We start from the raw sequence: 15,115 nt of genomic DNA, 5'->3' as shown, positions 1-15,115 counted from the left end.
AGGCATAGCCCTTTCCCATCAGGCTCTTTTCCATGTCAAAATTGTACTCACTAAGCTGCCTTTTCGTTCATAAATTAGCATGAGGGTGGTGGGTGTAATGGTTCTAGGGGTTGCTCGTGCGTAAGCTTGTCCCACCCTCTGGTTGGGTTACCTTAGTGAACCTTTCCTGTCCGGGCAGCCACTCGCCCGTGGCTGTCTCAATCGCTGGCAGAATCTGTCAGTGGGCGTTTCTTAAACTTCTTCCAGCAAAGAAGCTCTTTGACGCCAAGTCTTCGCCTACTCTCCCTGCGCGGAAGCCTTCTGCGCAAGGAGGGCATAGGCAGCGGAGGACCCTTCCTCTCCCCGCTGGTCCCCGGCAAGGAGTCATGGGACCGCCTCGCCGATTCCCCCATCTGCCCCCCTTCTCCAATGGAGCTACGTTGATTCTCTTCCCCAGAAGACGGGCTGCCTCTCCCAATCCCGGGACGCTCTCTGGGAACCCTTTGGAGCTTGCGCTCTCCCTCGGACACTGATGGCAGTTCCCTGACAGTGGGATATGAGGAATACACATCTTCCTTTCTCTAAAGATGAAGTAATAGCTTGGGGGAGGGTATTTTTAAATGAAAAAGGACCTAGGGGAGGTTTAACAGCAAGCATCCCTAACCCTTTGGTTTTTTTGTTATTGATCATATTCTCAATTTCTGTGCTGGATACTGTTATGAATGGATTTGACCCTAAAGGACAGCCTACAATATTTTAAATAAATTTAATAAATATGGCCAGCAGACTACTAATCCACATAACAACACCATATGCGTATATCTACTCAGAAGCAAGTCCCATTGAGTTCATAAATAAATAAATGGGCATAGGATTAAGAATCATAATGTGCCGTTTTGAGCCTAACTGTTTGTGTGCATTAAGCTTCAACAGGTTGGCAGCTTGAGGATGACTAATGATGTTGTCTTTAAAGATGGGACGCAGTTGGTGTTGTGGTCTAAACCACTGAGCCTCTAGGGCTTACTAATCAGAAGGTTGGCAGTTCAAATCCCCATGATGGAGTCAACTCCTATTGCTTTGTCCCAGCTTCTGCCAACCTAGCAGTTCAAAAGCACACCAGCGCAAGTAGATAAATAGATACTGCTGTGGCGGGAAGGTAAATGGCATTTCTGTGTGCTCTGGCTCACATCATGGTGTCCCGTTGCGCCAGAAGCATGTTTTTACATGAGTACAATGTGTCCTTTTATTTAAAATGCATTTCTGGGTTACTTGTGGAGCATAGGAATTTGTTCATATTTCCCCCCAAAAAATATAGTCCAGCCCACCACATGGTCTGAGGGACGATGAACTGCCCCACGGCTGGAAAAGGTTGCTGATCCCTGTGTTTATAGCGATGTGGCTGAAAGCTGAAAATAGGCAGGTTTGAATCTACGGTACAGTCATACCTTGGGTTAAATATGCTTCAGGTTGAACATTTTCAGGCTGTGTTCCACGGCAACCCGGAAGTAATGGAATGTGTTACTTCCGGGTTTCGCCGCATGTGCAGACGCTCAAAATGACGTCATGCGCAGAAGCGGCGAATCACGACACGCGCAGACGCGGGGTGCGTTCTGCTCAGGATGCGAATGGGGCTCCGGAACGGATCCCATTTGCATCCAGAGGTACCACTGTACTAGCCTTGTAAAATACATGTGGCTTGCATACAACATAGCACTAAGTAACTGTCCTGCACTTCCCTCAAAATCTGTCCTCAGGAGCAATCTGGAGCAGAGTTGGGGAGGACATTGGGCGCATGCAGGCTGAGAAGAAGTGAGAAAGTCCCATTTCACAAGTGGAAATCCTTGAGTTGAGAGGATGTATACTTAGCACTATGCTGGATTCAAGCCTGATACTGAGTACCAAGCTCAGTTCTCCGTTCTGTGTCTTAACAAATTTGAATAGTCTTGTCATTCAGACAGCCTTCTTGCTGGCATGTTGCTGGCAGGTATTTTACCGCCGCACACAGCACCACAAAATCCACACAAGAATTTCACCACAAGAGGTTTAGAGAAGGGCTGCAGCTTAGTGGTACAGCTTCTGTTTGGCATGGGAAGGTCCCAGATTCAATCCTGAAGAGTCACAGCGTGCATACAGCAGTGGTCTGGGCTCCGAAGGCAACTTCCAGTGTGGCTACTTTCTCATGTTTTGTACCCTCACAAACTCCTCCCTCCCAGATCTCTTTAGATAACAAAATATTGAATCTAGCATCTCATCCGTTCTGTCTGCTCTATTGATTTTCTTCTTGAGGCATGCAGCCCAGTGGCACCTCAAGATCAAACCGTGCCATATTAATGGTCTCAATACTGCTGCAGGTAGTCTGAAAGAAGAGATACAACTCATCATTGAGGCACTGGAACCTAGCCGATGTTTCCTAATCTCTTCCTTTATTTTTTAAAAAAAGTGTTTTAAAAGGTAATGGGATAAGAGATTTACTTAACAGAAGTGAATGCCTTCAGGTTAAAGTTGTTTGTTAAGAAGACTCAATGCAATTTATTATAGTTTAGCTTGCTTAAAAAAAATAAAATCCAGTTATTCAACTATCAGTACTGTCTTGGTAAATGGATAGCACAGAGGGGAGAATCCTGAATGAGCTCAATAACCTTTTCTTGAACATTTACCATCAAATGAAGCTTTTAAAAACGAACATAAAAGTAGCATGATTCGAAATTGAAGGATGCGTTAATAAAAACTCTTGACTCTAGAGTTAGTAGAAATAAATGAAAGAAAAGCCTCAACTTCTACAATTCAAGGAGCTCATCTGAAATGTTGGCTGTACAACAGCACCTAAACCCCGCCTCCTCTATTTCTTATTTTAGAAAATAATTATCAGTGTGTCCGTCTGTTAAGGTTAACAAACAAAGCTATGTTAGTTCCAAAACTAGCACAGGAAAAGAAAGCGGGAGAAGATGAGTACAGAAGACACAGCTGGGAAAACAGCAGATAAACTCTTACAGGCAAGAATCTAGATCGCGGGAAAGAACAGAAAATTACCATTGCAAGGAGTTTAGTGACATTAACAATAAAGCTCAAATCTGCATTCCAGGTTTGATCCAATATTATTAAAATGCTCTTCAAGGGCAATGAATGTTGGAGCTTTCTCCTTTCAAGAATAAATTTTCTTGAGATACTCTTTCTAGAAAGATGCTTTCTTGAAGGACACAAACTCTGGGATTCAGGGCCTTTGAAATACGCTTGGCTTTGGGGGATCTTTCCCCCTGCAGAATAAATCCTAATTCAATACCAATTTGTAAGGCGCCTCCTTTGCTTGTGCTTCTCCATCATAGGACCACTTCTAAAGTTAAAAGGTAAAGGATCCCTCGACGGTTAAGGCGACTATGGGGTTGTAGCGTTCATCTCACTTTCAGGCCGGGGAAGCCGGCGTTTGTCCACAGACAGCTTTCCGGGTCATGTTGCCAGCAGGACTAAACTGCTTCTGGCGCAACGGAACACCGTGACGGAATACAGAGTGCATGGAAATGCCGTTTACCTTCCCACCACAGCAGTACCCATTTATCTACTTGCACTGGTGTGTTTTCGAACTGCTAGGTTGGCAGGAGCTGAGACAGAGCAACGGGAGCTCACCCCGTAGTGCGGATTTGAACCACCGACCTGATCGGCAAGCTCAAGAGGCTCGGTGGTTTAGACCACAGCTCCACCTGTGTCCCTAAGGACCACTTCTACTCCCAACAGCTGACAACTCATGAATGGTTATGCTGGTGGCTCACTGCTTCAGGGCGCAAGTGTATGACAGGCACCAGACATCTGAATGGTACTGCATGCCAGCGGTGAAATATTTTATAGGGGAACAGTTAGGACCTGAGGTGCCAGCTTGTGAGGGTGATGGGGGGGGACGTCACGTGTGTGAGGTTGTGACTTCCCAACATTGCACACGTGAGCATCGTACCTCTTTCTCTAAAGCTGGGCAGAAGCTTCCTAGACTTTGGGAAGAAAGTGCAGGCTTTTAATACTCTAATTTACTAGGAACATTTAGGGGGCTAGCCTAGTCCCCCTAGTCCACTGATCACACACCACTGCTGCATGCAGATGTATTTCTGGTGTCTGGGACGTGGTCACCACAATCCCTTAACTATTTAGGTCCAGATGTTTGCAGCGGAACTTCCGTGTCAAGTCTGCTTGGGATCGCAACTTACTGTAGCAAATGGAACCTGACATTCCCACGGCTGTGTGTAGTGACACAGTCTTGCCATAACCCACATGCGATGGAAGCAGGTGCTAATTAAAATTGCAAGCTAGAGGGAGCATGAATTAAGGAGACAAAGAGCACAGAAGCCAGAACAGAATAATCTGTGAGCAAGTCGGCCTTGATTTTCTAATTCACAATCGCCCCAGAAATTGTTAGATGAAATGTACTTAAATACAGCATCTATCACTCCATAGAACAATCACCAGGACAGCATGTAATTAGAGCCCTCTTTAACTATAAGCAGCATGGGGCATTTTCTCATCTCCAGGCACTTGTCCCTGAAGTGATGGCGAAATCCCAGGCAATAGTGTGGTCTGAAAGATATGCTTCCTTCTTTACTCCTCCTTATACACACACACGCACACACACACACACACACACACACACACACCTGACACACTGACACAGAGACACCATTTCATAATTTTGAATTTTAATGAGACTCAGTCATTATGGCGCAGTTCTTCAGCCACACTGGGTGCATGAATCATGTATTGAAAAAAGACGAGGCAAACACTCAGCATTCCGTGTATTGTGAGATTCTACCAAAAAGCACATTTTCACAATGTTCAACTTCCAAAACATTTCACTCTTCGTTTACCCCCCTCCCAAAGCAAGTTTCTAGCCCTCTTGGTGATTGCATAAATATTCTTGACACAGTGTGGTTAATGCGTGGTGAAAAATTGCTGCTAAAAAGAAAATATTCCCTAGTTAGGGGATGGGACTTTGTATAGCATATTAGCATTTCTAATAAGTACAGTGGAACTTTGGAAGCCGGACACCTTTGAACTCAAATGTTTCATCTCCTGAACGATCGAAAACTGGAAGTGATTGTTCCGGTTTTTGAATGATTTTCTGAAGCCGAAGGTCCGACGCGGCTTCCAATTGGCTGCAGGATGCTCTTGCAGTAGAAGCAGAATGAATTAGGTATAGAAGAGCGTATGCAAAACAAAATATGAGAAATAAGAAGCTAGATCACACCAACAGGGTTTTGTTCCCACAATGGCTGAGCAGTTGCTTATGGGAAGCTGACAAGGACAGAACACCTTAGCAATCGCCTGCATATTCTCCCTAGTAACTACTATTCAGAATAATCGTACCCACCAACAAAGGTACTGGAGGCTATATCCATCGTGACTATAAGACCACCTTATCCACCATTAATTTTGGGCTAAAATATTAATATTATCACTCTTTCCGCCCAGACACTTGTTCAGTTTGACGGCCCCTTTCTGCATCTTTTCCAGTTCCACAGTATCTCTTCTGAGATGCAGCCACCAGAACTTCACACGGTTTGTGTAAATGCGCTTATGAATTAATTGTTGTTGTATTTTGGGGGGGGGGTACGCTGGTGCCACCTGTGTGTTAATTGCAGGTGTGAATAGCATAGGCAGAAGGCTGCCTCTTTGAAAACCATTTTTAAATGCTTGTGCAAGCACACACAGGCAAACACAGCTAAGGTTGGTTCTGTTTCATTGCTTCCAACTCCTGTCAGTGATGCATAGAATCGCAGCCTATTTTATGGTGCTCGGAGTCAGTAGCCTTGAGGAACAAAGTTTGTGTGAGGGGGGAATGGGTGTTATTTTGTCTCAGAACATCGAAAAAGCCTTACTAAGGAAAATGAGGCATGGCGCATTGCTAAGGAAAATGGGGGTGAGAGGGGCAATTAGAACACCCCTCACCAATGGTAGAATTAATGTCATACATCGAAAGCACCATGATACCACTTGAAACCAGCAGAGATTGGATCGCCACTTTTCAAGGATGCTGTAGTAGTGGCATTGCTGCATCAGCAGGGTCTAGAGTCCTCTGACATTCCTTCCAATGTTGTGGGCCCTTAAGCACTGTACATTTAAAGCAGCAGCATACCACTTTAAATAGGAATGGCTTCTCCCAAATAATCAAAATTGTTGAGGGTGCTATGAGTTGCTAAAAGACCACCGTTCCCCTCTCAGAACTCACAGTGCCCAAAGTGGTTCAGCCATCAATGCCCCTTCCCAGAGAACTCTGGTAATTGTACTCTGCGGTGGGAATAGGATTCTTCTAAGGCTTCCCAGCATCCTTAACAAACTACAGCTCCCCAAATCGTTTGGAGAAATCATGGCTGTTTCTTTAGATATATGGTGCGAATGTGGATAATCTCAGTCTGCACTCAGCCAGACCACCCATGCCTGTCTTTTTGCTTACATTCAGCCCAAGGGGTGCCCCTTCCACCTCCCCAGTCTGTTTTGTCCTTGTAGAGGGAGGCAGATGGAGTTAAATCAGTTGGTTCCCCCATTATGGGCTTCTGGCTCTGCTGATCATTGGCTCTGGGCTTTGCCTGTTGGCCTCCCTGCCTTCCACCCTACCAGTCCCAATGGGGACAAACCACCACTACTGCTTGTGTTGTTTGGGGTGCCCATACTGCTGCCTACCATTCTCACAGCATTTACTAGAATGGGTCAGAAATATGCTTCTGCCTCCTGGGCAACTGCTTTCTCCAGTTTGCATCAGGGTGTAAAAGTGCAATAATCTTCCGCCAAGTCGAGGTTATAAACAGATGTTACCTCCACTGTGCAGGTGGGGAATGAAGTGTTCGACTCCATTAAGAAAGCTTACAGCTAGGACTGTCTGTAGAATTCCTGCAAGACGTGTCTTGTAAAGTTTCATTCAAAAATCGCTAATGACCGATTGCCACACAAGGTGCAGGCTTTTAACACTATGAAAATAGAAATGGATGAGGAATGCTATTCCAAATAAATGGCAAGCAATCTTGCATGGCACACTGAAAGCAATCTGTGTGTCACTAATGTAGCCACTAAAGCCGCATTAAAAGGCAATTTTTTAAGCAAACAAAGACATCTTTCTCAGGGTTTCCATGAGGTCAAGGTCAGATCTTTCTGTTTCTCCAAAGCAGGTAGAATTATGCCTGTAGTAAAACGAATACTTTTGCACAGCGGGCTTTTGGACAGGCTTTTGGTAGACAGAAAAATACCTGGTTCAATAGCTGGAGTTACCAGTTTAAGGACCAGGTAGCGGGTGAGAGAGGCAAACCATACCTACAACCTTTCCCAAGCTGGTGCCCTCCTGATTTATCTGATAACGTCCATCATTGCTGACCACTGACCATGCAGGGGTGGATGGGCGTTGGGAATCCAGGAAATCTGGAGGACACAAAGTTGGAGAAGGCTGCCCTAGATAGCTGATGCCAGTCAGAGTAGATAATATCAAGTTAGATGGAGAAATATTCTGTCTTGGTCTATGGCAGCTCCTCTGTTCTTGCCTGTTTATTAAAATATTAATGTGCCATCTTTTAGGAGTAAACTTCCTTACGGTGTCTTCCAATTAAAGACCTGAATATTAATCACAGGTAAAATAACAAAACCAGCAGCTAATGAGATGAGCAGCCAATCCAGAGTTACTGCAGTTTAACAGAAGCCAATAGCAGCAGAAACCCAATCAACAAAAACCTCCTTCAAGCAATTAAGCCAAGGAGAAAAAGTAGATGTTCAGATCTTTCAATATTAGCCCATTGTTCCATAGGGATAGTGGCCTGTCCATAATGCTTGCTAGGGTCAGTGTTTGAAAAGAAGCAGAGATGTAATACAGTCAAAAGGGATGTTGGCATACTTTGGCATGAATAAAATACCTTTAAAAATAAAACATTTGAAAGTTCTATGACACACTATAGCATAAAAGAACCTTACAATTCATAGCTCATTTAATCTTGAGGTAGGGAAAGGTGAAGTGCCACGCAATATTTTGTCTTTGTACAGAACAGCCTTCTATATCCATGGCCAGCCTGCACTGAAGAGAAAGGGCCCATTACTGGCTTGGCAAAGCCTGGGCAGTGGAAATTACTGGGGGAGCACTGAGTTGCGTTTGCTGCCTGCCGCCTTGTGTGGCTGCAAGCAAGAGGCAGAAACAAAGCCTGTGAAATACTGTTCCCCAACCAAGCAATGGCAGGGTGAGGCTGGCAAGGAGCTCAGAGAGGACACAAGCTGTAGTCAGATGGAAGTTTATTCCATTTTCACAATGCTTCCCTAACTGTTAATTTTCATGTTGTATTTGAGCCTTCACACACAGTGAAAGGCATTTTGGGAACTGTTGTGGAATATATCGCAAGCGTAGCACTCATTTTCATACAATTTGCAAACACTCCCCCCCCCCGAAGCAAGTAACACGGAAGTGAGCACATCATCTGAAAGCTCAAATATAAGGGAAAAGTTATGAAAAGGAAATAAACTGCCATGTGACTCCAGCTACAGTGTGGTTCATTTCCACCCTTCCGATTCTTGAGATGACAACCAGCTATAATCTTCATGCCTCCATGCTGCATTTATTGTTTGTTTTTATGCAATGTTGCTACATAACTTACTCTTCCTTGTCTTCCCCCTAAGTTAAATGAGCCTGGTTAAGATTCCCCCAATTTGAGATATACTGTGGCTATTAAGACTTTTGCCTTCAGAATAAGGTTCCAATCCATGGATGCTTTTTTCTTTTCTTTAAAAGGTGACAAATACGTTTCATAGATTACAAACAAGGTCTCGAACTAATGTCAAAGTCATTAGCAAGGAGTAGCCGGATGTCCTCGTCCTTTAACTACAATGATTCCTTGTGGATGCATACTCCCTCTTTGTTGCAGCGCTCTTGTAAGCGTTGAATGCTAGGTTTTTAAAAACCACACACCCCCACACACCAAGCAACGCAATATATCATTTCCTTACCATTTTCTGAGCGTTTTGTTTAGTTCTGAATTTCCTTGTAACGCCGGAGTACTCATCCCAGCCCCATGGCAATAAATAAATTCTGCAAAAACTATAGCAGAGCTATTTTCTCGCACTATTTATCCATGGTGGTTTGTGTAATTAAAAAACAATAACAATAAGAATGTTATATTATTTTAAGCACATCAGACTAACTGCAGATTTCTTTATAACAAAGGCGGCAAAAAGAGAGAAACTATTCAGTTAGTTAGCATCCTAAACAATCAATGAATAATAGAGCATTAAATAAGTGATCACCAAACGAACGCAACTCTTATGAATTAAATATGCCTGTAAATTCTGTTTGGTCTTATCTGTTTCCACCTGTCTTTTCCACTCTTCCTTTTCTGTCCTTTTTTGTTCATCTAGCTTCTAGCACGGATGTTTAACTTAATCTTGTTTAGCATCATATATATTGATAATTTCTCTACATAATTAATAGCAATTGTCGTAATAAGAAACAGCTCACAAAAGAATTGTATAATTCTCAAGTATAATTATCTGCTCACTTCCTTTACATAGTTCTTTCGTTGTCAGTTGGTATTGACTGCTACAGCAGCGGTGAAGATTCGAATGAACGGTCTTTTTTCTCTCTTTTGTAGGCTCATGGAAACCAGTTGTATATGAGGTAAGTACACTTTATTTATTAGCTGGACTTTGTTGTTAGCCCCAAAGAGCTCAGGGCACCTTGCAACACATGGCTTTTGGGAATTCATTCTGGGCAGTTCACAGGACCAGATCTGCTAACTGCATCATGTGCCTCTAACGTTCTGCGCTAATGCTCAAACAATGCGCTACCAATTGCATTCCCCACATACCACAATATGGCAAAACTTAATAACCATAGGTTGCATCTACAGAAAGACTTGGACAACTGGTTGTCCTCCCAACAAAGATGTTCATATAAGATGCTTTGGATATTAGTGATTCCCAGGCCCTTAAGCACAGATGACAGCTGTGTCGTAATTCTAGCTTATGACCCATATTAATTTATGGTTTACCCCAGAGGTCAGCAAACTTTTGCAGCAGGGGGCCGGTCCACTGTCCCTCAGACCTATGGGGGGCCGGACTATATTTTGAAAGGGGGGGGGGGAAATGAACTAATTCCTATGCCCCACAAATAACTCAGAGATGCATTTTAAATAAAAGGACACATTCTACTCATGTAAAAACACGCTGATTCCTGGACTGTCTGCGGGCCGGATTTAGAAGGCAATTGGGTTGGATCTGGCCCCCGGGCATTAGTTTGCCTACCCATGGTTTACCCCATATAGCCACCAAGTACTTTGACTATGAAGTGCACACAGACGTAAGGATCAAGGAGGGTGCTACTGATATCCTTGCAAAGAAATTAACACCAGTTGAGCTTAGGAAATCATTCTGATCTGAAGCAATCATGGGGGAACCCCTAACTCGTGATAAAACCCAATGTGCATTTGCTGGTCCTTCCTTAGGCATGCACAGCAGCTATAAATCACAAAAGCTTTCTTTTGATGAAATCCCATTAATCAATATGTAAAGGCCATTGGGAAGTTGAGGAACGCAAGCCAATGGCGCTTCTGCAGAACTTACTGGTGGATTGTACCAAATAGCTGTAATTAAGGAAAATGCTGGCAAAATGAATATATAAAAGTACCTGTGTGAATTTGATTTTTCTAACAGTCGGGGTTGCAACAACAAAAGTGGTGAGCGGGGAGGGAAGAATGCAAAAATTTAGCAAAAAATCAGTATAATCCAAGCTTTTGCAAATGAAAACCCGGAATCTCGAGTAATCTACGGGCAATTTAGTGAAAAGGAATGAACAGACAGTTCCAAAGTAGTGCATCTAAAATTAAATCCCACTTCATGCTATAAAGCTTTGGGCAAAGTATCAGCTTCCTGCCTCGATTCCCCATTTGCTAATAGGAGTAATAACAGAAATGCTAATTTGCATATCACAAAAGACGGTGGTGATTTACCATATTTTGCAAGGCCCTGAATATTCACGGCACTCCTATAAATGCTGCAATATTAGTATTTTCTCTCTCCCTGCGACCGGAGCTTATCTTTATCACTAATTATAGCCATATAATTACAGTTGCCTGAAATATGACTGCAGAGTTTGCATCCTATTTTATTTTTAAATAAATCATATTCCTATTTGAATTTTTTAAAAAATCTGTTATGTAAATGGAGGAGGCTGCCGAACACTTTTGTAACAGAGCTCATGTTTCTGATCTTGATCATATGTGACTATGACTAGAATATCAAGTAGCAGCAATGACCTCTATTCAATAGAGATATATAGGCAGCTCCTACACCAGACCTCTCCATATAAATTGAGAACTGTAAGGGAGTGACGCTAAGCTGAATTTAGCCAGCTCACACGGTGAATAATCGAGCTCATGACTCATATGTAAGAAAGAGCGTTTTACCTATTTGGAAAAAAAATTCACATTTATTTACTGTCAAACAGGTGTTAAACTTTACATTGGATATTAGTGATGGGGTCATTATTAACAGGTTTACACAAAGGGATTGAAAAAAAAAAAGCAAAAAAAAACCTGAAACAATGTACATTTAATTAGATCTTTTATCATAAAATAAATTAATTACTAAATATAGGCAGGAGGAATATGGAAGAGTATTTATGTTTTCTCTTAGCTTAAAAAGGTCAGGCACCTTTAATTCATTAGTTTGTTTGAGATTCACTAGTATGTCTGTCCCTTTGGCCACTTCCCTTCCTTTCAGCCTTCCTCAAAGTTAAAAGAATGAAAAGGGAAGTGATTTATAACCTGATATAGATTTTTCTTTTTTTTAAAAAAGCACAACATCAACCCAAATTTCATAGTGTGCAAGGCATGAAATTAATTGGCGTCTAAAAGAATTCTGCCCGGAAAAAATATATATGTTCTTTTGGCAATAAGAAATTTAAAACATAAGAAGAAATACTAACGTCAAAGCAGAGCACTGTTTACAGTGAAAAAGAAGTGAAAATTGATAGAACTTTTTAAACATATTACGCTACTATGAACCAAGTGTAAAAGGGGGGCGGGGGGGCGGACAGCTTGTAGCATATGTGCAACCAAGAGCGTTTTCACAATATTTTCTTCAAACTCTTTAAAATTATTTTAATGACAATTATATTTCTGTTTGGACACAAATGTATTTATTTATTTATTTAACCCTAGCAATAGAACAAAATATAATTTCTTTAGCCATTTTTTTTTTTCATGAGAACAGTTCATTGTACAGTTGAGGAAATATATGAAATAAGGCCTGTGGCTTGATTGCTAGTGGTTAGACAGGTTTTCAATCTTTACCTTTATGGAAAAGATTTGCAGTGAACCGCAAACTGATGCAGAATCTCTCTCCTGCTTTTTGCAAGTCTTGTCAGGAATAGTAAGGTACAGTAAATTTGTCCCACAGGATTTTAGCGCCTACGTCTTGTATATAATACAATGCAGGCCTACAAAAAATGATGCAGCCATATTTACAAATTTAGTTCACAAACTGCTGCAGTAAAATGGCTGGAACGTTGTGTTTGTGTGTGTGTGTGTGTGTGTGTGTGTGTTTCACAATCTCTTTTACGTCAGCAGCAAGATATCTTAAAATACCTTGATGGTATCTCTTTTTTTTTTCTGTTTGTAACAAATAATTCTTTTAGTATACTCTGTGTATATACAAAGCTTTGTTTTATAAAAATTCACAGAACTGCAAGGTCCAGTCGTCTCCTTTACACGGGAGAAACCACAGGGACAACAGAAATTGTCGCTTCGAGCAGATATGAGGGAGCCTGCATGGGGCCAATTAAGTCTGTTTAATACTTGCAATGTGGCCTTCAGTATTCCTTTGCTACACTATTAAAGGCTTGTCACTAGTTGCATTTGTCCTTCCCTAACGTCCCCTTCCGGAATACATCCTTCCTTGTTAATGGGAATTATATAGCCGTCACTATTGCCCCTGCTGATTTGATAGTACATCTGAAGCTGATGGCCAGCTCCAAGGTTTGGCATGCTCTTGTAGTAAATGTCCTCATTCTCGCTCCTCCGGGAGGGAGAGAGGTCTTCCTCGATGTCGGGACTGCTCTCCGGGTAAGGAGAGTCTCTGAGGTTGGGCATGCTTGTGTACAGAGAGTCTCTGTTGGGGGACTGGAGGTGGTCTTCAACTTCGGCCGTCAGCTGGGACACGTAGCTGTCTGTTCCTTCCGTCTTCACTTTCTTCTGTGGCTGGTACAGAAGGGAGTGAGTCCGTTGGGGAATCAGAGGTGCCTCCAGTTCCTTTTGGTGCAGCTCCAGGCCGGCGTTATCACTGTGCATCAGAGACGAAGCATCTGCTACAATGGCGTCATCTTCACTACTGCTCCCGCCGATCACAGCTTTGATTGGCAATGTGCGCTCTAGGTTGTGGTTCTTGCTGCTGCCCCGCAGGTTGTTGTGTACTAATTCCGAAATGATCATTTTCTCAAAGGCGGTGTCATTCAGGCTTAGCCCACAGTCTACAACTTGCACGCTGTCGTTGTAGTCTCCGTTGCGTAAAGAGTAGCTGTTGTTGAAATTACCATTTAGCGGTAGAGTATCCATGGCACTTGTATCCCTGGCATTGTTCAGTGAATGTCCTGAAACAGAAAAGGGACATCTTCGGGTTATTGCCGACACCAGAGCCCAACGTTCTTATTCTATAAGGGTCTTTAATGTGGTTCAGGACAAAGTTGTACTTGGAATTAAGACTCGAGGAACGTGAGGGGGACGGGACTTCCCCAAAAGTGTAAGGAGTTACGCACCTTATAGAAGAGAGAGAGAATTTTACAGAGGAATACTGCTTTTCCGTGGAGCGTCAATGATACTTTGAATTTAGGAATTTGAAAACAAATGGAAAAGGTTCAAATGCAACAATTTAGCACCCAGTTGTATAGCTCTTCCCTCAAGGAAAAGAATGGTCACTCCATGCGCTTGCATATGTAATGCAAAGCAATTTATTCATCAACGTTTATATTTTTAGTGGAACACCATGATTTGGTGGGGGGGGGAGGGGAATGAACGCAACATAATTTGTCCTAAACAACACTAAATTAAAAAAAGAAAAAAAAGGAATCAGGTCACATACGAAACAGAAGGCAAATGTGTAACAATAAACCCACGTAACTGGCAAGCAACTATTTTAATATATAGCATTTCTAACATTTCCTCTCGTGTGTGTGGTTTTTATTTATTTATCTGAAGATGGAGTAAAGAAAAGAATGGAAAAAAATGGACAAGTACATAGATTTCATGTTAAGCACAGACAGCCACCTCTCACACTAACAGGGATTGAGGCCCACAAGCACCATCCAACAACACGGAAGACAGCAGGTGGAATGACTCACTTTGGACAACTCACATCATGTCTGTCTGCTCAGGCTATCTGGCCTAAGAGTAGCTGATATATAAAAGAAAGTAAAATGATTTATTGTAACATGATGAAGAATTACTGAGCTTCTCAGCAACTTAGTCAGAGCAAGGGTTCAGCAAATTAGATTACTAGCAATAACAGCTCTCTTTTTTTCCCCAATATGATTTTTGTTTTGTTCATTTTTAATTTTTGGTTGCGTTTTAGTATCCTCTCCGCCAGCAACGGTGGCAGGCTTCAGGAGGTCAAAGTTCGCCTGCAGCTTGCATCAGTCACAGTGACAGCACTGAATGAACCAGCATAGTCTGTTAAAGAGTTAGGCCCACAGACATTATGGGCGTATGGAAGTCAAAAGCAGAGATGTCAAGGGTTTCTCTAAGCATGGGTCACAGAAATTAACCAAAGAAGAGATATTAGCTGTGGAATGGGAGGAGATTTATCAGCCAGGGCCGATATCTTTCAACTGCTGGAGAAATGGAGAAATTGGATACATCTGCGGGAAAGATGAAAAGAAGTTTTGGAAAGAAAGGGGGGGGGGCGACTGGAATTTTATGGTGACATGCTCTTTTTCTATACAAAGAAATTCCATTTTTTTTCTGGAGACACAAAAGACATGTAAACTTAAGACATCACAGTGCTTCCCAGGCAAAGAAGAAAAAGAAAGCTATGAAAGAAACGGAATGGCATGGATCATGGATAAAGTTAGATGGTTTGTTAGTGAACTTTTAGAAGAATCGCTTTTAGAATTCTAGAGCAATGTTTGGAGGGGGGGGGAATTAAG

At 42.4% G+C, this 15,115-nt stretch overlaps 1 protein-coding gene and 1 long non-coding RNA gene across 32 annotated transcripts in view; one reads left to right on the top strand and one right to left on the bottom strand.

Moving 5' to 3' along the window:
• The window catches only part of LOC310679615, a 33,945-nt gene that overhangs the window by 11,647 nt on the left and 7,183 nt on the right, over positions 1-15,115 (top strand). The window contains exon 2 of the long non-coding RNA XR_014512402.1: positions 9,570-9,595. This is a non-coding gene — a long non-coding RNA (uncharacterized lncRNA). The remainder of the gene's footprint in view (positions 1-9,569; positions 9,596-15,115) is intronic.
• ADGRL2 (adhesion G protein-coupled receptor L2) overlaps positions 11,385-15,115 on the bottom strand; it is a 339,276-nt gene continuing 335,545 nt past the window's right edge. For 25 of the 31 annotated variants that reach the window (XM_083444776.1, XM_083444771.1, XM_083444784.1 and 22 more), the window contains one exon: positions 11,385-13,564. In XM_083444776.1, the coding sequence (XP_083300902.1) occupies positions 12,810-13,564 (755 nt within the window). In that variant the 3' untranslated portion in view covers positions 11,385-12,809. Of the gene's footprint in view, positions 13,565-14,311; positions 14,365-15,115 lie in introns of those variants that run through there. The other 6 variants (XM_083444778.1, XM_083444779.1, XM_083444781.1 and 3 more) reach the window with 2 other exon arrangements.

Source organism: Podarcis tiliguerta (genome assembly GCF_965153285.1).
Source record: "Podarcis tiliguerta genome assembly, chromosome: 6".
Lineage (NCBI taxonomy): Eukaryota > Metazoa > Chordata > Lepidosauria > Squamata > Lacertidae > Podarcis > Podarcis tiliguerta.
This window is presented reverse-complemented; position numbering and strand designations above follow the sequence as displayed.